Below are 24,969 nucleotides of genomic sequence, written 5' to 3'. Positions count from 1 at the left end.
AAAAGAAAATTAGCAGGTTTTTTTTTATGTCTTGAAAGCAAGACTTTATTTCTTAAATTTTTACAAACATTTTATACAAACAGTAGAGAACCAAGCTTTCTATCCACATTAAAGGGCTCAACATATGCTCAGAATCTTCACAAGACAGATTTGATTTCTGTATCAAAATAATACTCAGTTGGTCATGCACCATATTTCCCAGGTGCTGTAAACTAACCTAACTTTTGAGCTACACCAATTTACAGCAGCTTTCATAAACATTTATTAGATTATAACAATCCTCCCACACACCACTTTAAGTCAGGTTCCCAGTTCAGCATTTCCCCAGTTAACTTCTTAAAAAGGAACAAACAATAAAACCTCATTTGGGGAGTTTCTGACTGTAGGTTATGACTGTCGTGAGTCAAGGGTCCAATATATGCAGCTTTTCTTCATTTCCAGGTTAATTTTGAGAGAGCAGGGGGAAAAAAAAAAAGGTAGTTCCAGATAAAAGAATCTTCTAAAAACCCAGGACATTCCAGTGCTTCATTTCACTCACAGTCTGCCTGCATGCATCTTCCATAGCAAGGATTATTATCCAGCCAGCTCTCTTCAGAACAGTATAAGGGTCCTTCACGAAGTGTTTTTGCTGGTTTAACTATGTGGATAAACTCTCTTCAACTCTGAAAAAAACAAAGATTTCTTTTTTTCCTTCCCTGGGATTCTGTGTTAGCTTTAGAACACCCCTGGCACGAGGCGGTAAGGCACAGCAGCAGTGTAGCACTTCCAGTCCTTCCCATATTTGCTGAAACACCTGTGTTCATCCCTAATGCAACGGTGGGTGAGCAGGATGGTCATATAAACAATGTAGAAGTAAGGCAAGAGGTGTTGAAACCCACAAGCCAGGCAGTAGGCCAGGGAGCCCATCAAATCCCCTGTGTAGTTGAAGTGGCGTGCCCACCCCCAGAAGCCTGAGGTCAGCAGCTTGCTGTAGTACTTGGTCCCATCCACAGACATGTAGGAGCACTCAATATATTCTGTTTTTTTGCCCCAAATTTTGCAGTTGCCGTTGGTCCGACGGAAGAGGTCCTTCTGGTGGTTGGTCATTCTGAAGATGTAATAGCCAATCAAGCCCAACATCAAGATCCCTACAGCATTAGCTGTGCACAGCTGGACAGGGTGGTAAACCAAATACAAACCCTGGAGGGCAGAAAAAGAGACAATCAGTGACTAAATCTATGCTCAGGATGTCAGACTAACTCCTTGACTCAAAAGTGGAAGAACAGGGAAACTCACCCTACCAGAACAACTGTAGAAAAATTTCAGAAAACTCTGCATCCTACATTTTATTTCTCTCTCTTCAAAATTGTGTTTCTTACGTGGAACACAGAGAGGAAAGTTGCAAGGAGGCAGAAAAATCAGGAGAGAAAGAAACCAAAACAAAGCCACCGCCCACCAAAAAAATCCTCAATATGGAAGGAGCACAAAAAGAGATGGAAAGGATTTAAGCAAAATATACAGACACAATAGACAGTGGGAGACAGGGCACAAAAGAAGGGGAGGAGAAGAAAAGATGTTAATTCCATGGACAGACAGCAAGCCTTCCTACAAGTGAGTTGTTACAAAGGATGTTGTGAAGGTTACTCAGTATTCACATTAGGAACAACTGAAGACACAAATCAAACTTCTGAGCAGAAGGTTTCTGGAAAATTTCTCTCTCTTTAGCTCAAACATGTATTGTACCCCATTTTTACCTGCAGAGTATAAAGGTAAGGCAACCAAACACAGTCTCCCCAGCCCAAGTACCATCCAAAATGATCATGGCAGATATCAATGGTCTTCAAATACCAGGCTTCATTCCAGAAGAAGTCCAAAACATAAATACCCTGAAACAGAAGAGTTTCACATTAATAACAAAGCACAGACACATCTGTTTAACAGCATCAGCCTAATCTTTCTGTGCTGTCTTTTTATAGGATCTCAAAACTGACCTGTGTTTTTAACACCTCAAAAAAAGCAGATTAAGAGGAAAATATCACACAAACATACTGCTTCTATATAGTTAAAGCAGTAATAAGTAATGCAAAGCAATACTAACCAAGATAATGAGGAAAGGTGTGCTCCTGCAAGGATACTTAGAGATACACAGCACCTGACTGGCTCTCCTCAGGTTTGGAGACATCTGTAGTTCTGCACACCTCACACACACTCGAAAGAATTGGATGCAGAAAAAAAAGCCCAATCTTGCTCCATCTAAAGCCATGGAATTCATCATTGTTCTCTTTGGACTCGAGATCAGGCTATGCCTGTTACCAGAATATAGGTTCAGAAAAGTATTTATCAACTTTAGTTTACACTGAAATCTGCTGCTGTAGACATGACCATGCCACTGGTGGCACGCTGAATAAATACAAGTGTTCAAAGAAAAGAATACAAGTGTCCAAAGAAGCAAGTCCCAGTGCATCACCACTGAACGAGGCTGTGTTCAGGCCAGAAAAAAACCTGTGTAAGTTCAACTTCAATGCAAGAAATTTTTTCTTCTTTGATATTAGTCTATTTCCTAACTGGTTTCCTAATTTCCTCCTCTGAATTTACCTGAAGGACATTGACAAGGATCATGGAGTTGGTTACTTGACCATAGAGCTCCTGCTGTTTTGCAGCATAGGAAAGGTTAATTAGAGTCCAGGCTACAATACCAGGGCGCCCGTTGAAGAACAGCTTGAAATCAAACCACTTTCCTATTCGAGGGTTAAATTCAATCCCCATCATGTAGTCATAAAAGAAGTTGCCAGTGAATTTGCTAGAAAATTAGGAAAGTACACAGTTATCCACAAATACAGCTCATTATTATTCTGACAACAAATTTCATCTTCACGTCATGACAATAAATATCATAAAACCATACAATATAGTGCAGGATAACACAAATTGACCCAAGCAAAGCATTACATTAGCAGAGAGAGATTTTAGCTTCAGAGGTACCCTAGTTTATTCTTGGTAACACTTTTGAACAGTCCAACTGTAACCTGGCTTCCATCCTATTTGTGACAGCTGCGTATCTGTGACACTGAGGCTGCCAACCACATGACATGGAGCATGACAAAAAGGATGGTGCTGATGAAGCAAAGAACCACAGTCATACATTGCCCCATCTGTCTGTGCCAGTAGAAAACATTCTGTCATTTAATTCTGTGCAGCATTCAATTTATACATCAGATTACCTACTATGCTCTCACCATTAACAGCCACGTACCAGTCTTTGGCATTGGTAGGGAAAAAGTGTCCTTTAATCATTGCAAACGTGGAAACTGCATATCCCAGAATATTGGCACACCACAGGAGAGGAATCCAGTTGTCAAAAATTATGGTGGGAGAGAACCAGTGGAAGTAATAGGCATTTGCAAACCAAAGCACATGGGTAATGATCCAAGCCTGGAGCCCGTTGATCTCATACTTATTCACTGCACCTTAAATATGGAGAAAAAGTTGAAAGTTAGTGAGAGTGCCTTTGAGCAGCTTTTTATTAATAGGGATATGCATACAGCATACAACATACAGAAGCTTAATCAAGTGTTCATGAAATGACCTCACTCTCCTCATTAAATATCTTGTTACACTTCTCTGAAAGTTTCATTAGACTCTGATGCAGCAATCAGGCTTTAATAGACTGAGTTTTTCTCTTCACTCTCACTTAAGGAAATGGTGAATTTGGAGTCTCCCCTAAAACTGACTAAGGTAGCAAGTTGCCCTTTGCCACACTTAGTTCACATCACAAATTTGTTCAAGTCCCATGGGTTAACAGCTTCAGTAGCTGCAAATGCATTGACTAATACAGTGGAGCTGTAAAAAAAAAAATCTACTGCTGATTTTAATTGCCAGAATTATCAGTCTGTATTCTTCCATTGCCATTGTGGTTCCTGTCATATCAATAGTTTTACTAATAGTAACACAGAAATTCTACCATTTGTTCTAAAAGATGATGTAGATTGGTTTTGGTTCTTTCTTTAACATATGAGGAAGGTGAAAACATTTCTGTTTACATTTTCTCCAGATACAATCTTCAATAACCAATGTTACAAATAATATCCTTTTAAAAGATTGTACAGTGTGCACACACCTTAAGGAAGAACTTACCAGCAGGAGTGACAGCACCTTCTTGTACACCTCCTACATATCCAGGAAGAAATTTATGGCAGAAGTCAGGAATGAACACGTACAAACACACCTAGAAGAAAGACAATTTATTAACAACAAAATGAGACAAGATGAAACCCCAAAACACACCATCCCTTTCATACATATATCAAATATAACAGATGGCACATTCAACTAAGTATTGGATAAGCAAATATGTCAAGATTGAGCTGTTGTGTTTTCAGACTAGTAACATGTTCAGGAAAGAGGTACTTAATGTATGGTTGTCATTCTTTTTGGGAGAGAAGGCTGGGCAGTTGGTAGCTGTCATTCTTTTATTTTGAAGTTAATCTGTGTTATATATAAGCTGCTTTCTGAGTTGGAAAAAATTGGAAGAGTCTGGTAAGTTTCATGATATTTTACAAATATAAGTAAGTTATTTTTCATGTCAATGTTCTTTCACTGTCTGTCTATAGAGAATATCACCCCTTCTGCAGTGTTGTTTAATGATATATGTAATATTTTACAACAAATGGGTATTTTTTTTATACAGTTGCTTTTCTAAAAATATTATTAAGGCATGTGTCACACAAGGAATATTACAAGGGGAATCTTTGTGTATATACTCCTCATATTTATATTTCAAGTGCATAACCTCTGTTTGGATTCCAAAATGACACAGAAAGTGATAAACACCAAAAAGTAAATGCCAGTGTGACATTCCATTATCCTTTGTGTAAAAGGATTCATCAAGCAACTACTTGGAAAAAAAAAAAAACAGCCACTACATTTAGATCATAAATCAAGAAGATACCTGGAAAGTGACCCAAAGGGTGTAGATGCCAGCAGCTCTATAGGTCAGTGTAGGAGTCTTGTTCCAGATGTCAGACAGATGTTTATTCCCCGTGAGCAAGTCAAAGAGTGGATCAATCAGAGAGCACTGGTACTGGTCACACGACATTATAAAGTAATAAACAATAAGAGGGGCAAACATAAGCAAGAAAAGGATGCTTGCCAAGGAAAACCAGTCCACCTCCCTGTAAGACAAAAGAGAGCATTTTAATTGTTTTTTCTAACAGCTTTCAGCTGGAAGATTGGTTTGATCAAGTCATGCAGTTTTTTCAGTGGATCTTCTCAACTAATCAGATGAGAATGGAAAATGTTTTCAGGACACTTGCATGTCTTTAGGACAAGTAGCTATAAAAAACCTTAGCTTTTTACATGCTTTACCACAAACTGTTAGAAAACTATGCTGGTTTATCAGAGCAACAGAACAGATAGTACCTGTCCTGCCAGAAGATGATTACTATTACAGCCTTCATGGTTTTTGTGGCAATTATGGTTGTAACTGATAAAGCATTCAGTTGGAAGTGGTAAGAGTCACAAGACTATTATGCAAAAATTGGGAAACATGGGAAAGAGAGACCTAGCACAGTCCTTAGCTGAAACCCCTGGAGCACAAGGTGTCTGCAGTGGCAAGCCACATAAACCCATGGCTCTTCCCAGCTGCAATAAAATACTCTACAAATACTTGCTCAACTCTTTGAGAACAGGGAGATGAGTCATAAATCTTGCTACAGCAGAGGACATCAGCTGGCAATATCACAGGTGTTCATTCACCTGTTTGCCAAATCTGAATAAATTTTTAGTTCAGCCCTTGAGGAAACTACAAATTTTACTGATTTTTATTATTTGTTTTCCTTATTTGCAAGAAGAGTGTTTTAACCCGAGCCAGCTGGCAAGGTCCCTGTCTTCAAAAGAGGAGAATTCCTCTTTGGCATCTGTTCCTACAGATTGTTATCTATGAGCTCTCAACAGAAGAGCAATGTAGCAATCTGTAATTAAGAGTGACATTTAAAGCATCTATACAAGTAAATGTGAACCAATCTGAACCACAATGACTAATTAAGGTCATCAGCTTCTCTCACCAGGCTCTTCCCCACTGGACTTGAGACGTTTGAGTACCATTTTGGGTGTTCTTGCCTTTTCTTTCTGCAGAAGGGTTTTTCTCCCGACGAGCTGCCATGATGTCCTTCCTGTATGAAAGAAAGTACTCATGGTATTACTCCAGCTGGCTACCAGTAATTCTTAAGGCTCTACAGAAGAAAAATACAAATAAACATTATTAAAAACTCTTATGTAGCCTTCCAATTAGAAGAAATCTGGGGGAGAGTTGGAGGAAAAAAATCTTTCATAACTCCTTGTGATCTTGTATTCAGCAAAACATAACCAGAACACTGATGTCAAGGTAAGCCACTAAACTTGCTGCTAGCTGGACCTTTCTTTTAAGGTATACTGTATAATATATGTCTTATTACCTAAGATGCTAAGAGAAAAAAATCTGCTCTGCTATGTCCTTACAAACCTCTGAAAATCAAGTTCTGTAACTGTCTTTGCTTAATGTTGTAACATTACAAAAGCAGCCAAGGACCAGTACCCAGACTTATCACCTGACCTTGGGACACCAAAGAAAACAAGAACACTGTTCATAATCCCATCTAAATTAGAAATCACTGGAAATGGAGAACAATTTATTATGCAGCACCTAATGGTCTCTGTGGAACATGCACTATAGCTTAATTTGGCTTTCTCCAAATACATCTTTTGTTAAAGATCATCATCCCATAATCTGGGCATCCAATAAAGAAACCCTAAACTGAGAATTTTCATGGTGTAGCTTTGTTTTAGACTCTCAGGTAGCCAAACAGTTCATCCAATTTGCAGAGCTCAGCACACTAGGTGTGGAAACTCTGCTTGGGTCTACTGAGCACTGATAGAAGCCTTGCTGCACCCCAAACGCTGCTTTCCCCAAGCCTGAGTCAGCTTCTTAAGAAGAGCCTGGAGCAAAAATGACAAATCAAGGATCACCTGCACAGGGAACTCCTGAGATTCACTTTCCCTCTGAGTCCAGACTTCAGGGTTTAAGGATTAAGTACATCACCCTGCTCACAGGTAAAGGGAAAATGACACCAGCCCCACAATCCACTTAGAAACTCTTCCCACTTGGTGCCTGAGCACAAATCTGCACAATTCACACAGCAAAGTTCACATCAAGTCCTTCAAAGCAACAATAATAAAGGCATTTGATGCTTTTCACCAGCACACTCTGGACTCCCTGCAGAAAACCTGTGAGTGAGTAGAAATGCAACAAAAAAACCCCCACACTTTTAGATTTTGCCCTACAAAAACAAGGCAAGAGCCCTGGTGGTGAACATATATTTTAAAAGAAAATCCTAAGCTGACATCCAGCATTCCTCAGAGCCTCCTCTTTTTCACAGGAGAGGCACAGAGCAAGGGGGTGCCCAGGAGGCTCAAGAAGCCTCATGCCTTCAGCTCTTACCCGGGCAAGGTACTCGGGTACCTCACCGAGCCGGTAACACCGGGACTTCTCCCTCCCATCCCCGCTTCTCGACAAGGCCCAACACTGCTCTCACGCACCCACCACCACCGCTCTGTAGGACTCTGCCCGCTAACCCAGAGATGGCGCAGGTGGAAGCTTACCAAGAGCAGCCGGTCGGTACCACCAGCCCGGTACCGGTACGCGGTACCACAGCAATTCCCGCCTCACGGACACGCACTCCCGCAGCCACTCCCGTTACTGGGGACCGCGCCCCTCGCCTCAATCTCGGCCACGCCCCCGCCCCTCCGCGCTGACCAATCCCCGCCGCGCTCCCCTCCCCTCCGCGCCTCCCCATTGGTGGAGAGCGCTCAACCCATGGGCTGAGGGGGCGGGGCAGGGCGGGGCGGGGCGCGGGGGAGTCCCGCACTCCCGGCAGCGGCGGCAGCGCTGGTTACAGGCAGAGGTACAGGTAGAGGCAGGGGTAGACGCACAGGTACAGGCAGAGGTACAGGTTTTGCACAGAGTGATTTTAACTGCAAGGGGATGCTGGATAAACAGCTGGTGGTAGCAGCGGTGGCCTCAGGAGTGGTGGGTTCAGCCACCACGCAGGAATGACTGCTAGAAAGAATGAAGGCTTTGAAAGAAAGGGAACGTCCAAGGAGCCAGTTTAATACAGAATAAATTCCTAATCCCCCCCGGCAAGGAGGCTCCTGACAGCCCAAGATGTGAGGGACACGAGGCAGGAAACTCGGCTCTAAGTCCCTGTGGGGTTGGCACCCTGGGAGCTGCCTTGGTGATGCAGAATCATAGAATCGGCTGGGTTGGAAGGGACCTCAGAGATCATCAAGCCCAACCCTTGAACCACCGTTGCGGTTGCTAGACTATGGCACTGAGTGCCACATCCAGTAATTTTTAAAAATTTTTTGTGCATTCGTATAGGTGGGCTTTAATAATGAAAAAAAAAATCTCACGTTAGAATGATTAAATTAAATCTCTTGCTATTAATCACTAACCATTTGTTAGTACGTAAAATATATTTAATTGAAAGCAAAACATCAAACACCAGACTGATGAAATTCGAATTAGGCACAGAACCTTGAGTCCTGCTCTCGTTACCTCGCATTCTGAACTTGTTTTGAGGGAAGAAGCCGCAGAGACGAGAAAAAAAATTAAAAAGAAAAAGAAAAAGAAAGGCTGTATTTGCATTACTGTGAGCTCGGAGGCTGCAGAGTGGCAGGAAGAGGGTGGGAGGATGTAGCAGGACACGCAGCAGCTCCCGGCACGTCCAGCACTCACTGAGCTCCAGGGGCGGGAATTCCTCAGCCCCCCCGCCCAGGGGAGGCCCTCGCCCCCCGGTCAGCCAGTGGCGGGCGGCGGGAGGAGCGGCCCGGGCAGCCCCGGAAGCGGCGGGGGAGGTGACGGAACCGCCATGGGCCGGGCTGTGACTGTCGCCACCTGCGCCCTCAACCAGTGGGCCCTGGATTTTGAAGGCAACCTCCAGAGGATTTTCCGAAGTGAGTGGGGCGGTGCCGGTGCCGGCAGCAGCGGGTTGGGACTGGGGGATGCGGTGCGGTTACCGGGTGGGCTGGCCCTGAAAGCCCAGAGGGTGTTTAATCCAGTCTTTTTCCAGGTATTGACATCGCAAAGAGCAAAGGAGCCCGGTATCGGCTTGGTCCAGAGCTGGAAATCTGGTAAGAAGGCTTTGTGGTTCTGTTTGGCGTCTTCCCTGTTAATTACTGAGAGCAGTCTGGACGCTGATGCCCGAAGTGTTCAGCAAGGGATGTCGGTGCAAAGAGGAGCAGGTTGTTGTAGGTTTTCTTGAAAACGTGACTGGAACTGGTAATTTTTTACCGACTTCAGGGAAGCTGTAGCACATGGAATCCTGCCTAGGCCCAGGCTGCTGTCCTGGAGAGGAATATCATAGCAACACCACCAAATTTTCAACTTTGATGGGGTGATGTTGGCACTGCTGCTGCATGTTCTGTATGAATTGCCAGTGTGGGGTGAGGTGTTCCTTGTCTGAAGTAGCTTTTGTGCTCATCTGTCTGAATTCTGTATTGCTTCTTTTTTTATATGCAGTGGTTATGGCTGTTCAGATCACTATTATGAGTCTGACACGCTCCTGCATTCGTTCCAAGTTCTGGCAAAGCTTTTGGAGTCTCCATCTACACAAGATATTATCTGTGATGTGGGAATGTAAGTTCTTGTTGTGTTCTTCTGGCAAGGGGGTAGGTCTGTAAGGAGCTCTGCCTTTGCTGTGCATCTGGATAGTGAGAACTCTGGGCCAAACTTCTTAAAACACATCTTAGGAACTCCACTACTCTTAATTCCATTAAGTAGGACTGCAACATGCAAAACACTTCCTTAAAGATAATCCTTTCTGGTGGTTGAGCCCTTCAGGAAAAGAAATTGGAAAATTACAGTTGTTTGGAACACTAATAGGTGGGGCCTATTGCCATGGGTAAGATTTTGTGTGTTATGTGTAACACAAAAGGCTTTATAAATCGACTCTCTTTGAGGACTGTCAGGGATAACATCATTTGTTTTGCCTTGCAGACATCTTTAAGCAGCATGAATGGGTATGTCAAAATCACTGAAACTGTTATAAGTTACACGTTGACAGTGAACAGTGATAACTGTGAAATTAACATCTCTACACCTACTTGTTAGTATTGATATAAATCCATAAAGCTGGCTGCATTTTGACTTAGCCTGCTAGTATTACAGGAACTCGTGTTTAATTAAAACAGTCAGCCCCAGCCAGGGGTATTCTTCTGGTCTGCTTCTGTTTCTCAGGCATGCCAGTGATCTGGCAGCAGTTGATGTATCTGGGACTGGCAGAATGGTCAGGAACTCTGATTTTTGCAAACAACTATTTGAATTAAAAAAAGGCTAAACTTGATATACTGCTTTGATTAATTCCCTTCAGTGATACATTGTAGAATTGTTGTCATAAAAATAGTTTTCATGCAGTGAAGTTGATTCTGCAGCTTTTTAGAGTTCCTTTAACAAGCTTTGCCCTTGGTAATGTTGCTTCTTATTCTCACAGGCCTGTTCTGCACAGAAACGTTCGATACAACTGTCGAGTGATCTTTTTAAATAAGTGAGTAGTTCTTTATGCATTTTGTGAGACAATAAATTAGTGTATCCTTTCAGAGACCTGTTTGGCCTTCAAGAAAGATTCTTCAGTGCTACATAAAGTGATAGAGTTGTTTTCATGCCTTCTAAACTTCAGAGACAACTAATGTTTTTCATTATTTCTTTTTCCTTTCTGAATTCGTAGTAAGTAAATTTCCACTGCTTTGTGAAAGACTCCAGAGAAAACCCTTAAGACTGCAAACAGAAGCCTTAAAAATTATTGGAGTTGTTTAATGTACCTCATAACAGAAAAAATTAATTAGTATTAATCAGTGTTCCTACTTAGTTTTGTTTGCCTGTACAGCAAGTCTTAACTCACCCTTTCTGTTTTGTTTTATGTTTTAAGAAAAATTCTTCTGATCAGACCAAAAATCTCATTGGCAAATGCAGGAAACTACAGGGAACTTAGGTGGTTTACCCCGTGGAATAGAGCAAGGTAAGCTGGCTACCATTAAAATTGTGTTCCAAAATACAACTTGCCTTTTCAGCCACAGCAGGACTGAAATCTCTATAGGAATCCATCAGTGCTGCTACAGGGTAAGCAGCAAGACAGAGTTAGATACATAATAGAAGTTCAATTAAAAAGTTTATTAAGTACAATCAAACTCTGAAATGCTGAGCTAGTAGGAAAAATGTGTTTCAGTGTATCTGAAAGCAGGGTCTGCTTTCTAAATATCTGCTTTTCATCTGCATGCTGTTCAATATTAATCTGAAAACCAATGTGAAATGGATGAGCTCTCAGAATTTTAACTCCTGCAGAGGATAAAAGCTACATACCTTGTGATGCTGCAAAATCCACTTGATGCTCATCTCTGATGCTGTGGACTCATCCTGTAGTCAGAGAATGGTTCTAGCTTGGTGGTCTCAGTAAATTGCACCTTAGCCAGCCCCTGAGCATTTGTCCTCTTAACTCCAGTAATTCCAGTTGTGTTCTGAGTTACTCATGTAGTAACACTGCAAAAAGATAAATATTCATTTGGTCTTGCTCGTGCATGTTGTGTTAGGTCTAGTTTGTAGCTGGGATGGAGCATTGTTTACCATGGATTTCTGAAGCAAAGTGGGATGTTTATGATCATATTTCTGATTTATTTCACCAAAAGTGTGAAGGTCTTTTTTTTTTTTTTTAAATATACACAGCCCTGTACAACTGAAACACAATTTCTTTAATCATTGTTATCAAGTGATAGAATGTGGGGATTAGAATCAGTTTTTATGGTATGATTTACATAATGGTGTATTTATGACCCATACATACAGGCAAGTGGAGGAATATTTTCTGCCTGAGGTAATTCAGGAAGTGACTGGACAGGTAAGTTTTTTAAGGATTTTTTTCTTTTAAAATTTAGCATATTCCAGATTCAGCAATTTAAGTGAATAGAATTTGTGGCATGAAACCATAGTAGACCAAATTCTGTTGTCAGTCATGTTGGAGATTCCTAGGTTTCAGTGGTAGTTTTCAGTTACATTAAATGAGAGCATAATTTAAGCTTGTTTATGTTTGTATTTTACAACATAACAAGTGAACTTTAAATTTACTTTAGTTATTTATATAATCAGGATCTTGTCCTGAATATATAAATATGTCCTTGAGCTATTTATATATTCAGGTTGTCTTATTTTGCACACTTCTGGTACTGAGTTTATCTGTGCTGGAGACTAGAAATGAGTATGTGTTTGAGAGGAAAAAAAAAAGGAAATGAACTTTAACCTTTTTTATTCAAAAGGAACAAAAATGTAGGTTATTTCCTGCTGAAATGTAAGCTTGGTTCCTAGCAAAAAGCAGTCCCTGCTTTAAGGATTGTTTTAATTCAAAAGCAGTTGTCCTGTGGCAAAGTATTGTATCCAAATATTACTGAAATTTCCACTCAAAATTTCTGTACTTTCCAGAGATCTGCAGCTTAGAGCTGATTTTTTGCTTGCATTTAATATAAAATGAGGGAAGGTGTGATGTGATTGATACTGTGTCTCTCATTCCACATTAGTATTAATTTTTTATAGTTTTTCAAATACTTGTAGGTAACTTTGAATTGAACAGATTCTCAGAAGTTCATGTGTGTAAGAGTGTTCTTGTTTTTTTCTCAGGAAACTGTTCCTTTTGGTGATGCAGTGCTAGCAACCAAAGATACCTGCCTAGGGGCAGAAATCTGTGAAGAGCTCTGGGCACCCAACAGGTAAAGGAGAAGAAGAAATAAAAAGTAAACTAACACTTAAACTGGACCTGCTTAAAATAAGTGTTTGGGAAAATCTGCTAATTGTTATTCTTCCAGGTAGTATATCTTATAGAAAGTGCCAGTAAGCTAAAATATAATTAAATCAATAAATACACCATGGAAAAGATTTCAGTAGGCTAGATGCAGAATGACAAAGATGTTTCTGTTTGTCAGTGATTTCAGATGATACCTGCAGGATTTCCAGTTGAAGTTTTTTCTGCCTCTTGCTTTGACAGCCCTCATATTGAAATGGGACTTGATGGTGTGGAAATTTTCACAAACTCTTCAGGGAGTCACCATGTGCTCCGGAAAGCTCACACCCGGGTGGATTTGGTGAATTCTGCCACAGCAAAGGTATATATAAAAAAAATAATGTCAGAACAGCCTCCTGTCCTGTGACAGGACACAGGATTTCTGTCAGCTCTCTGGTCAGTGGAGCAGTGGACTAGAAGAGGGGCCATTTGGTATTTGCATGGAAGTAGAGGAGATCCAGACCTACCTGTGTGTGGGGAGAAGCCCCAGAAGGAACTTTGTATGGGAGCTGTTATTGTAGAGTTTTGTACTGGCATTCCTGCTGTATAATCTGTCCTTCAGAGATTTAACTCCCAGCTTTGGAGACTGATGCTCCAAAAATGTATTTGATATACAGCTGCTTTGTCACTGTCATTTAACAGGCTTGGGTTCTATTTAACAGTATCAGCTCTGTCCTCAGATACCCAAACACAACTTTTGTCATCATCTTTTCTCCTTTTCTCAGTCTGAAGTTGAACTTAGAATTTCAGTTTAGAAGTAAAGCCCTCTCTATTTTGCCTAAGTGGATTACTCTTTTTTTCAGTAACAGAAAGCTCCTGTCTTCCAACAGTGTGAAAAGGATAGAGCTCACTTATTACATTTTCTTGTGTGATTATTTGTTTCTGTTGTTTGTATCATGTACAAGAGTCTTAGCCTTGAGGTATTCACAATGTAGAAACAGAAGAAGGACAGGAACAGAGAAATAACATTTTGTTTTCTCTCAGGTGCTCAATTCTGAAAAGCATTTTTTTGGTCTTTTTCTCCCAGAATGGTGGGATCTATATTTTAGCTAACCAGAAGGGCTGTGATGGTGATCGTCTGTATTACGATGGCTGTGCCATGATTTCCATGAATGGAGAAACAATTGCACAAGGATCCCAGTTCTCCCTTGATGATGTGGTAATGCATTCAACCTATAGCTGCTACTTATAACAGAAATGAGTATGGCTTCATCTAAGCTCAGCACTTCCCAGGCATTCCAAATATTAGGTCCATGTCTCTAGACTAAAACGATACATTTTTTACTATGCTACTCAACTAGATCCATTTTTTTTCCAAGTTAAGTTGCACAGACCCTATATGTGGTAGCTTTCTTGCTTTAGTGAGTGAGGAAGAGTTGTCAAAGTGACAAAATACAATGAAAATGTTTGCATCTGCAGTCACCATGTTTAGGAGACACCCTGTTAATTTGTATTTCCTTATCTAACAAAAAAAAAGGACATAGTTAGCAGTGTTCTAATTATGACCTGATCTGTTAAACAAAAGGTTCTGTAGGTTGAGCTTTACTTGAAAGAGTCCTTTCTCAGTAGGTTTACCACCAAAGCTGTTGGTTTCCTCACATTCTGTGCCAAATTAATCTCTTTCCCCAGTATGAATCTTTGTCTTTGCCACAACTGATGGTCAATCTGTTCAGCCATCTGACAAGCACTATAAATTTGTGGTTTATGAGTGTCCTTGTGCATTCAGTGAAGCAACCCAGCTGTGCTCTCTTTGTAATCTGAGTCAGAAATGACTTGGGGAGAGAGCTTCAAAATCCATATTGAAAAATGTTGCATGCATTCTTCTTCCCCAGCTTTTTCTTTCTTGCCCAAACCTGACAAAACATTATTTAGCAGTTTGTGTAGAATCTGATGTTGAAAGCCTTTCCACAGGAGGTGCTGGTTGCCACTCTGGACTTGGAGGATGTTCGAAGTTACAGAGCAGAGATTTCATCTCGTAACTTAGCGGTGAGCATTCCTTACAGAGGTTATGTTTGCAAACTCTGCCAAAATTGAATAGTTATTATGGAATTTAGAAAGTAGTAGCATGTCTTAATTTTCACAATATTCTGTAGGTGTGATGTTTTATAGGTATATGCTGCATTAAAAATTATGTCTTCCCAATTCTTCTGCCCTGTTGCTTAGGCAAGTAAGGTGAATCCTTATCCAAGGGTAAAAGTGAATTTTGCTCTGTCATGTTCTGATGATGTGGCTGTACCTACTTGTATGCCAATCCAGTGGAGACATCATAGTCCTGAGGAGGAGATCAGGTAAGCACATACCAAATCTGCTGCTTGAAAACTATTTTGATTTGAAAAAAGGGGGGTTAAAATCATATGTTGACACGCTTAAGTCATGACACTTCCATAACACTTCTGGAATAAGCATCTTCTGTAATTTCAGCCTGGGTCCTGCGTGTTGGCTTTGGGACTACCTGAGGCGCAGCAAACAGGTAAGAACAGCTGGTTTTGCTCTTTGCCTTGGACAAGGACAGTGCAGATTGCTATCCCATGCTGCTCCTAATGCAAAGTCATACTAGTCCAAGGTGCAAGGTTTGAGTTTTTCACTCATTCAGACTTAAAATCTCTATGTAAAGTGTGACTTCAGTACACTCTTCAGACCTTTCCTTAGGAATCCTGCTTTCTTTGAAGGCAACACTCAAGCTTACCTAACAAAGAGTATTTCTTTTTCCTTGAAACACTTTTTTTCCATAAGGAAAATTGACAGGCTGGCAATTAAGCAAATTACAATATTGAAATGGCATAATGGACATGTTTAAATCAAGCAGTGAAATTAATTTCTTCTAGCCAAAAGATTTACACTGACTACTTGTTTGAGTGTCCATTCAAGAAGAGAGTTAAGAGGATTTACTAGGTCTAGTTTGTTTGTTTGTTTGTTTGTTTGATTGTTTTTTTCCCCAGTAGAATATAAGTAGAGTCTAACAATCCATATGTCATTCTTATACAAGAATCATATTGCTGAATGATACAAGATATTCCAATTTTGCTATTTGGAACTTCTTGCTCTGTTTTCAAGGCAGGATTTCTCCTCCCCCTAAGTGGTGGAATTGACAGCTCTGCTACAGCTTGCATAGTGTACTCCATGTGTCACCAGGTTTGCCTGGCAGTCAAGAATGGAAGTAAGTAGATATGGTGGTTATGGACAAATTAAAATGAGCTGGGTGCCAGACTGGACTCTTGCCCAGTTGCTCTGATAGAATCCTTTGTATGTCTTCAGAAATGTGGGTACAAATTTCAGGTTCTTTGAATTTGCTTAAAAGTTTTCATTTTGGGTTTAGAACTCCAACTAGTTTCTGTCTAGAGTGTTGTTCAAGATGTTGGCTGATGTAGTTTGGGGATTTCAGTTACTATGAGAATTTTCTCCTATTAAATTCAGCACTACAAAACATGAGTAGGAATGGATCAGGCTCTTAAACTGGCTTTAAGCAGACTATATGCATTTAGCTAAATCCTTGTACATACTGAATCATATTTTCTATGAATTTTTTAAGGCATGGAACAAAAGGATTTAATAGTTCCATCTTCAAAATTGGAAGCAAAATCAGTAATTCTTTTATTTGATATATGAAAATATGTTTGCAGAGTTAAATGATGGAGTCATCTTATCTCTGAGGGACAGTGCAAAGCTCCATTGGAATACAAGATAGTTGAGTATCCTGGATAGCAGGAGTGCAACAATTTCCACTCTTGTTCTATTTTTTTTTTCTTTGCTTTGTCCTCAGATGCAGATGTGCTGGCTGATGTGCACAAGATTGTGCATGATGAGACCTACATCCCTGAGGATCCTCGGGAATTTTGCAAGAGGATCTTTACCACTTGCTATATGGCCAGTGAGAACTCCTCCCAGGATACTTGCAACAGGGCTAAACTTCTGGCTGAGCAAATAGGCAGGTACAAATTGAGAAGTAATGGAGAAAAAAATGTGTTCTGGCAAAGGCTTTCATAGAAAGCTTTCAAACTGTAAAACAGGAAAAAATAAGAGGAATGGTAGGTGTGTTATGGAGGAGTATAACAGACATGGTTATTTAAGGGTGTAAATATGAGGCAAACTTAGAAGCATTTGTTGAAGGACATAGAAATTTGGAAACAGATTCCATAAAGTGTTATTCTTCATAGCAGATCTGAAATAGTAGCAGATGTTTGATGGGTGTTGGGGTTTTTTTACATTTTTTTAATGCTGCTTTATATAGTCAGATTATGCAAGTTGAGTCACTTCTGCTTGAATTCTTCTCAGCTATCACATCAATCTGAACATAGATGCAGCTGTGAAAGCCATTGTGGGGATTTTCAGCATGGTGACAGGTCGTACTCCCTGTTTTACTGTCCATGGAGGGAGCAGCAGAGAAAACCTGGCACTCCAGAACGTGCAGGTGTGTTTCATGTAGGCTGAACCAGGTTCAGACCATTTGTTTTATTTTTGAAACAGTACGAAATAGTAAAATAGCAAGGGAGGTTTTGTTTGCATTGCTGTGAAAAACTGAACCAGTGGTGTGTCCCTGAAGATTCCTGGGCTTCCAGTAGGTGATGGTCTGCAGGAGAAATCTGCAATCCTATGTAATACAGGAGAAGAGCAAGATACCTTTTGTTTGTGATTTTTACAAGATGGTCAGGAGGAAATAGTAGATTCCTGTATCATCAATAGGATTTGTGTTTAGAAAAGTATCCCAACAGAAGGGTGCCAGGTCAGGAAGATGAGCAGCAAAATATTCTAATAGATAGGTCTTAGTCCAGTAGGGTTGTGGCAGGTCAAGACTCAAAAGTATTGCTGATGTATACTAGACTTCCCTCTGATGAATGTCAGCAGCCTTTAAAGGCTCTGTGTGAGATGTCAAGCTTTCTCATTACAATTCCTGCATGTCCTCCATTTAAGAAGGTAGAAAATAATTATTAATTTTTTTTTTTAATCAGAATATATTTAATTTCCAGTAGGCTTATAAAATGCTGCTCAAGTTCACATTTCTCATTAAGCATTTTCATTGGTAAATTATTCTGCTTTGTAATTTTGCTTTATTTTTCATTTTGCTTTCCAGGCTAGAGTAAGAATGGTCCTTGCCTACTTGTTTGCTCAGCTGACACTTTGGACCCAAGGGATGCCAGGGGGACTTCTGGTGCTAGGATCAGCCAATGTGGATGAAAGGTTGGTGAAAGTTAGGAATGTAAAACCAGGTGAACTGGGGAGAGGTTGCTGCATTTCCTTACAGCTCAGTTTGTTACCTCTTCTGAATAATGATCTGCACTGGGATTTGGCAAAGATAATACTGGTAGCAGTGAAAGTAATAGAAGTAGTTAGAATCATAGAATCATAGAATTGGCTGGGTTGGAAGGGACCTCTGAGATCATCAAGTCCTTGATCCACTACTGCCACGGTTACCAGACCATGGCACTGAGTGCCACATCCAATCTCTTCAAATTTCTCCAGGGATGGCCCTCCTTGCATCCCTGAGTGTTGGAAACTCTATTATTTTGTGATCACCGTGTCCCAGATGTCCACCAGGCACAGCAAGTCATTCACCTGCTGGCATCGCCCACAGACCCCACTCACACTGCCCTCTGGTGCTAACACCAGGCTCAGACACTCTACACAGCCAGAGGCCTGAACAGCTACGTCCCTCTTGCTGTCCCTCTTCAGGGGTTCTGTCTGTGTGCACACACCCTGTGTCTTAACAGCAACAGCTTTTGCTTTTTGGGAGACCATTGCTCCTTCAAGAGAGCTGGGAGGTGGCTGTGCCTCTCCTGCTTGCCCCACCCACTTGCCCCGTCCACTTGCCACACCTGCTTGCTTGCCCCTCCTGCTTGCCCTGCCTGCAGGAACTGCCTTGCTAACTGTTGTGCCCCGTTCCTGTTCACCTGCTCCTGTTCACCATGCTGTTTTTTGAATTTTTTTAATTGATCTGAAAGGAAAATCCTGTGTTTTTCAGAAGTTTAGCCAAAGTATTGCCACAGTTTTCCATTAAGCTGCTGTTTCAGTGGCCAGGTTAACTTTTTAATCCGTTATCTGTTGCATTTTCCATTACTGTAATAGGAGTTGAGTTGAACTTGAAGTTGGAAAACAAAAATAAAATAGGAAAATAGTTTTAAAAATCTGGAGTCCTGTTGTTAGAGCTGGCTATATGAAGATTAAAGCAATCCCCAAAAGACCATGGGATTGTTAAATTCAAAAGCTGGGAGATTCATGTGTGCTGATTCTATGGATATTTTGGAGTTTGTTTTTCTAATTAGTCAGGACAGTATTCTAATTTTTTTTTCACCAGCTATATTATGTTAACATGGGCAGTTTTGAAGTGCTTCATAAATCTGTAAAATCTCCTTTTCCTCCTGGCCATTTCATGGCTTTAGGATAACCCTGTTGCAGCTCTACACCTGTTTGCTCATTACTTATAAATTTGTTAACAATATGCAGTCTGTTTCTCTCTGTCTTTATACAACACGTATGTTCTAGGTAGTATAAACTATAATGTATTATAATAATATTACACCCTTCTTTACTACTCCTATATAAAATTTCCTCTTGCTCAGTCTCCGAGGGTATTTGACAAAGTATGATTGCTCCAGTGCTGATATCAACCCCATTGGTGGAATCAGCAAGACTGATCTGAAGAACTTCATACAATATTGCATTGAAAATTTTCAGCTCACAGCCCTCAGAAGGTGAGTAGTGAAGCAGTGATATTTGATGGCTATTGTGGGCTTCCTGGTTGGGTTTTCTCTGCCAGCAGAACTAAGCTGCAGGAATATTGTGGATACTTATAAAGAAAAGTTTTCTGCACATCCCTCTGTTTTTAAAGGGTTTTATAAAACCCTTAACAATGTAACTGTCTGGGTGCTGAAAATGATACCAGTCTGAAGAGTTATTCTATGCTAATATTTGTGGGTTTAATTCCACTGAAGGAACTGTTTGAAACAAGTGTTTTATGGTTTAGGTTTAAACTTGGAACAGCTTGCAAGTACCACTTCCTTAGAGTTACCTAGTCACTTAGCATCTTATGCCCTGAAAATTTTTTGAATGAAGCATTTGATTTTCCAACAAACCAGACTGACTGTTAACAACATGCATGAGACTGGTTAGACTTCATGTTCTTCTTTATAAATTTTCTTTACAGTATCATGTCAGCTCCCCCCACTGCAGAGTTAGAGCCCCTGGTGGATGGACAAGTGGCTCAAACTGATGAGGTAATGGGCAGTGACTTTAAAATTCTCTGGTAAGCCTTATCCCAAAATTTGGTTTTTTTGTCCAGTAACTGTTTTTAGCTCTTGTGTGTATCCATGCTTAATGACAAGCATGTTGTGAACATCTTTAAGCCACTGACAAGGTATTAGTATCCCACACCAGCCTTATGTATATTGACAACAGTTTACAAACCAGCAAATTAACTTTTATGGAATTATTTTATATTTTGGGCACTTAGAAGGATGGGTGGTCTGACATTCAGTTTGTTTAAAAGTTTCTTAATAGAAAAAAAAAAGTCAATCAGGGCCTTACTGCTATTAAAAATAATTGGTAGCAAAGCCCCTCTATTGTCTTTGTTATCCACTTGATAGGAGAGGACTGATAAGCCTAACCACAACCTCTGAGGCCTGTTGGATGTTTAACTCCATGTTCTCATAATTAGTTTGATGATACAATAAAGAATTCCTGAATTAGACTGAGTGGTTTTCTTAATTTGGCTTTGCTTTACTGATATATACTACAATTAAGCTACTAAGTTTAAGCTCTTAAATTTTCACCAGCCAACTCAAATATATTAATGAAAGAATTTCAAATCCCCTATTTTGGAGAGATTCCATGTTTTTTTTTTTTTCTTCTGCTCATATTATTATCTCTTAATCTTTTTATCATTGGCTATTCCATTTTGGTGTTTTTTAGATTAAACTGGGTTATAGTAATTGCTCCATAAAACTCTTAAAACTATGAATTATAATTTGCATAGTTGAGTTTTTCAGTGGCTTTCTCTTTGTGTGTTTTCAGGCAGATATGGGGATGACATATGCAGAGCTCTCAATCTATGGCAAATTAAGAAAAATTGCAAAGGCTGGACCTTACAGTATGTTCTGTAAGCTGATTAATATGTGGAAGGAAATTTTTACTCCAAGAGAGGTAATACACACACACACACACACACACACAAAAGTCATGTCATGTCTTTGCCAAAATAGATTATGTTTGGAGAAAGTTCCTTTTAACTGAAATGGAGAGTTTAATTATTCCATGTTTAGAGGTTATTCTACAGTTGTAGAATATGCTGGGAAAAGTGGTATGCATCTCTTAAATTACTGGAGCTTGTTGTCTGTGTTGCAGATTGTTAGGAAAGTAATTGGGTCATTTGAAAACAATTACTTAAGAACTGTACCTTCAGGGGAAAATTATTCTCTGAAATACACCTGGAAGCCTTTGGTTATGTATTGGCTCTTATTTTGACAGACTGTCTACACTGAAGAGGTACTTGCTTTGCTGCTCTGCAGTTCTTCCTTTCTTGTGCCTAAAAGAAAAAAGTTCATGTTAGCATCTGAATTTCAGAAACTAGTGCTTACCTTTGGGTTCCTTACAAGACACTTTGTAATTAGTAAATGTTAGGTGCAGAGCCTGAGGTGGTGTCTGAAAATGGTCTTAAATGCCTCTTATATGTAGGGACATCCCCAGTGGTTCATAAGCAGTAGTGGTAGATAATTTATGCAAATGTTCCTGGAAGAAAATGGATGTGTAGAGCTCTAGAACACATTCCCCTTTCATATGTAGAATTGTCTTTTGATTAAAAGCTATATTTTTTTGTACACCAGGTGGCATCAAAGGTTAAGCATTTCTTCAGGATGTATTCCATTAACAGACATAAAATGACCACCCTGACTCCTTCCTATCATGCTGAAAACTACAGTCCAGATGACAACCGATTTGACCTGAGGCCTTTCCTTTATAACACCACATGGTCCTGGCAATTCAGGTGTATAGATAAACAGGTAAATGCCCTCTGCTTCTTCTGTAGTTTTATGTTTAAAACCCTTGCAAGTTCCAAGTCCAGTTCCAATGAATATCCAGCAACAGACAGATAGCATTTAGGATAATATTATTAATACAGAAATAACTCTGACTGTTGTTTTCAACAACTGTTAGGCTAAGAATTCTCTGGTTTCAGTGTAGGCTGGGGTTTTTTCTTTGTTTTTGTTTTTTTCATTGTTAAGCATAGCTTGTGGCATTGCTAGGAAAGCAAGAATAAAATGAAAATAAGGAAAATATATGTACTGAGGCCAGAAACAAATAAGTGAACCCATACTCATGAAGTCTTGCACTAATATGGAAAACAAGCTTAAGTGTTTCAGTTTCAGTTCAGGACCTGTCTGAAGGGATCTGTTTAATTGCAGGATTAAGCCTTGACCTACATCAGTGTGGGAAAAGGCAGTAAGAGGCAGCAATTAATTATGAATGCTTCTCCCACCCACTTCTGTGATACCTTTTTTGAACCTCGAGTCAGTTGACTCGAAACTTCTTTGCTCAAATATAGCAACAGTAATGGTACAGTGCTTAGGGTGGGCACTGTGAGGTTTGGAGGGGCTCAAACAACCATCAGGAGTGTTCTTAGCTTTTTGTAGTTTTTAGTCACACCTTCAGTGTTATTTTAATGCTTTTTTTTTTGCTTGCAGAAGTGCTGGGCTGAAAAATGTTAGCACCTTGGTGTTTTTTCTGCCAGAGATTTTACACCTCAGTTGCTTTTAAGAAGATGTTTATATATGTAGTAAAATATTAATTCCCTCATCTGTAAAATGCCAGACATGCTGTAATAGGGTTTTATTACCTTGAAACCTAGGATAAAAGCTGCCATATGCAGTGATTTTTGGTAGGCCTGCACGATGGGTTTTTTTCCCATAGTTCTGGACTTTTTCCCACTGAAGTTCAGGACAAAAGTTCTTGTGGCCTCAGTGAGAGTTGGGTAAAATATTTTTGTAGGGTCTGGACCAAAATGTAATTATTTTATGCTTACAGTAAATGTGGTTAAGATTATTTTAATGATCCAGAATATTGTTACTCTCTTTAACTAGATTTGTATGTAATAGCAGTTGTGATGTGCAAGGCTACAGGTCATTGCAACTCTTTCCTGAAAACTGGAAGTCAAGTTTAGGGAAAAATCTGTTATTTAAACAGGGTTTAGAGGGTGGATGGGAAGAAAGTTTGACTTTCTCTTTAGACTGCAACTAACAGTTCAGATGTCTCCCAGAGCATATCCCTCTGTCAGTTCCTGATAAATCTGAGCTTTACACTGTTTTGTGATAAAGGTCTTGAAAAGACAGGAGACATTAAATGCAAACTTATTTTGACTATTGAATCAGTTTCCTTTTTACTTGCAGGTGTCCAAGCTAGAAAAGAAGGAAGGAATTTCTCTAGCTGAAGACTTGGACTGATTTAGATATCTTGGTTAACTGTGGTAATTAATTTGCTAAGGAGAATGTTCAAAACTGGATTATGCTGTGATGATAAGAAAAAATGAACCAAACAATTGTTGAGGTGAACATTGGAATTTGTAATCGAGTCCCTTTTTGTTTTTTTTTATTCACTCCCTGTTTTGTTCCCAATATAGATAAACTGTAGTTTGGCTAAGGAATCATTTATTAAGGATTGTCTTCAACTACTTGAGTTAATTACCTTTAATTGAAAATATTTGGATAAGCCCATCAATCACAAACAAACACAGTGTAGTCTTTTGTGAACGTGTGTACACATACAAATACTGAGTTTGGTTCTAATAATTGGGGATATAATTTTTGAGTAAGATCCATCTGAATGTACAAAATTTTAACAGTTCTGGCATGTGCTGTTGAGGAGAAAAACTCATTTTACTTTGCAATAAACTTGTGATTTTATAATGCTAATTGACTCTGTTTTTATTTTATGTGTTTTTAACTATCTAGCACTGGCTGTGCAGACTGGTCCAGTGTTTTCAATAGCCACATAAAGTCTAATTCAGCAAGAAATTGGAAGAATGTCTAACTTGAAGCAGATGGGTAATCTCCTTGTTAGCAGGATCTGAAATAGAGCTCAGCTTCTTGGTTTGCATCTATTTTCTCTGTAACTTCTGATCATTAACTTTAAAATCTCTGACTTTAATTTTTTTTTGAGAGGAGTAATACCTACTTCAGGATGCTCAGGGACTGTTTATGTTCTTGCTTTCCAAGACCCTCAGCTGTATTTTAATGATTTTGAATAAAGCTGGCATGGTGTCTTTTCCCTCCTAGCATTTTTAACGTGTAAGTGTAGCTTGTTTTACCTGAAATAAGAAACATCTTGTGGTGCATTGCATTTTGAATTGAGGAGAACACAATTATTGTTTCCATAGTCCAGTGCTGTGGAACAATAAAAAAGGTACAGGGATAGGCTTGCTCCTTCACTTGAGTCCCTTATCTGCTTGTTCTTTTAATGTTTGGCCATTTCTGTTGCTTTTTTAAAATTTAATTTGAAAGGCAAATTTTAATAGGGGAAACTAGAAATGCATTTCTGAGGTTCTGGGCAAACAATACTGTAACTGTGACAGCAGGGGAGATCAGACCAAGGGAGACTTTTGTTAAAATGTTTGTACATTTTGCTAATGGGAAATGTCTGCTAAAGGGCATGTTCTCCACATTGGTTTTTCATGAAAAGCGGAATTGATTCACTCAGAATTAAAGATGCTGCATTGTTCTTGGTGGCTTTATTATATGGTATTTGTTTAAATACATAGCTAACTTACCTTAGTGGATGTTGCTCATGCTAAGGGTGTTTATATTTGTCTGACAGAAAATCCCAGCTCAGATTTGCCTTCCTCCAGCAGTTGGGGTCTTAAACTTCCCATTTCACCCCAAGTGAGAGGATGAATTTTAAACAGAGCTTCAGGAATCCATTGTATATTTGAAGGATTTTTTTTTTCCTTCCTGAAGTTATTGATTCTCTTTCCTGACAATCACAGAAGGGTAAAGAAGGAAACATTTCATTCTGTTCAAAGAAAAAATAATAGCAAAAAAGGTTACATACATTCCCTGTTACTAAAACTCCCTAAAATTTCAGACTTGGCAAAAGGACACTCGTGTTTCTTAGCAATTACATTTTATTTCATAGAATCATTTCCTGCTAGTGCTGA

At 39.7% G+C, this 24,969-nt stretch overlaps 2 protein-coding genes across 5 annotated transcripts; one reads left to right on the top strand and one right to left on the bottom strand.

Moving 5' to 3' along the window:
- Positions 1-504: 504 nt before the first annotated feature.
- DHCR7 (7-dehydrocholesterol reductase) lies at positions 505-8,641 on the bottom strand. Of its 2 annotated transcripts, none has more exons than XM_030451178.1 (8): positions 8,570-8,641; positions 6,042-6,149; positions 4,928-5,150; positions 4,114-4,204; positions 3,233-3,446; positions 2,575-2,779; positions 1,734-1,865; positions 505-1,179 (listed from the first exon to the last, which is right to left on the bottom strand). In XM_030451178.1, exons 2-8 carry the CDS (start codon positions 6,137-6,139, stop codon positions 715-717), a joined length of 1,428 nt encoding a protein of 475 aa, XP_030307038.1. In that variant the 5' UTR covers positions 6,140-6,149; positions 8,570-8,641; the 3' UTR covers positions 505-714. The 2 variants fall into 2 exon arrangements, with proteins under 2 accessions (XP_030307038.1, XP_008503018.2); XM_008504796.2 differs by lacking the exon at positions 8,570-8,641 and adding an exon at positions 7,615-7,721.
- A 177-nt stretch (positions 8,642-8,818) lies between these two features.
- On the top strand, positions 8,819-23,724 carry NADSYN1 (NAD synthetase 1). Of its 3 annotated transcripts, XM_030451465.1 has the most exons (21): positions 8,820-8,967; positions 9,084-9,144; positions 9,533-9,649; positions 10,503-10,556; positions 10,938-11,027; positions 11,849-11,900; positions 12,674-12,762; positions 13,038-13,155; positions 13,861-13,992; positions 14,745-14,819; positions 14,997-15,121; positions 15,255-15,303; positions 15,888-15,990; positions 16,594-16,762; positions 17,106-17,241; positions 17,902-18,008; positions 19,388-19,519; positions 19,972-20,041; positions 20,838-20,966; positions 21,647-21,823; positions 23,207-23,724. In XM_030451465.1, the coding sequence occupies exons 1-21, from the start codon at positions 8,883-8,885 to the stop codon at positions 23,258-23,260; spliced, it is 2,124 nt and encodes a 707-aa protein (XP_030307325.1). In that variant the 5' UTR covers positions 8,820-8,882; the 3' UTR covers positions 23,261-23,724. The 3 variants fall into 3 exon arrangements, 2 of the variants coding, with proteins under 2 accessions (XP_030307326.1, XP_030307325.1); XR_003987620.1 differs by lacking the exon at positions 23,207-23,724 and having other exon boundaries at positions 8,819-8,967; positions 19,972-20,070; positions 21,647-21,665; XM_030451466.1 differs by lacking the exon at positions 20,838-20,966 and having other exon boundaries at positions 8,819-8,967; positions 23,207-23,715.
- The last annotated feature ends 1,245 nt before the right edge of the window (positions 23,725-24,969 follow it).

Source organism: Calypte anna, chromosome 5 (assembly GCF_003957555.1).
Source record: "Calypte anna isolate BGI_N300 chromosome 5, bCalAnn1_v1.p, whole genome shotgun sequence".
Classification (NCBI taxonomy): Eukaryota; Metazoa; Chordata; class Aves; order Apodiformes; family Trochilidae; genus Calypte; species Calypte anna.
Note: the sequence above shows the minus strand (reverse complement) of the source record. Positions and strands in the feature narration are given on the sequence as shown.

What these genes read in the sequence shown, in the direction of transcription:
- DHCR7 (XM_030451178.1), bottom strand. Translation starts at nt 6,139, where the DNA reads ATGGCAGCTCGTCGGGAGAAAAACCCTTCTGCAGAAAGAAAAGGCAAG. An exon ending in GTCCAGTGGGGAAGAGCCTG is followed by an intron (nt 5,151 to 6,041) that starts GTGAGAGAAGCT and finishes TTTGTCTTACAG; the next exon opens with GGAGGTGGACTGGTTTTCCT. An exon ending in CCCTTTGGGTCACTTTCCAG is followed by an intron (nt 4,205 to 4,927) that starts GTATCTTCTTGA and finishes TCTTTCTTCTAG; the next exon opens with GTGTGTTTGTACGTGTTCAT.
- NADSYN1 (XM_030451465.1), top strand. Translation starts at nt 8,883, where the DNA reads ATGGGCCGGGCTGTGACTGTCGCCACCTGCGCCCTCAACCAGTGGGCC. An exon ending in AGTCCTGAGGAGGAGATCAG is followed by an intron (nt 15,122 to 15,254) that starts GTAAGCACATAC and finishes CTGTAATTTCAG; the next exon opens with CCTGGGTCCTGCGTGTTGGC. An exon ending in TCAGGTGTATAGATAAACAG is followed by an intron (nt 21,824 to 23,206) that starts GTAAATGCCCTC and finishes TTTTACTTGCAG; the next exon opens with GTGTCCAAGCTAGAAAAGAA.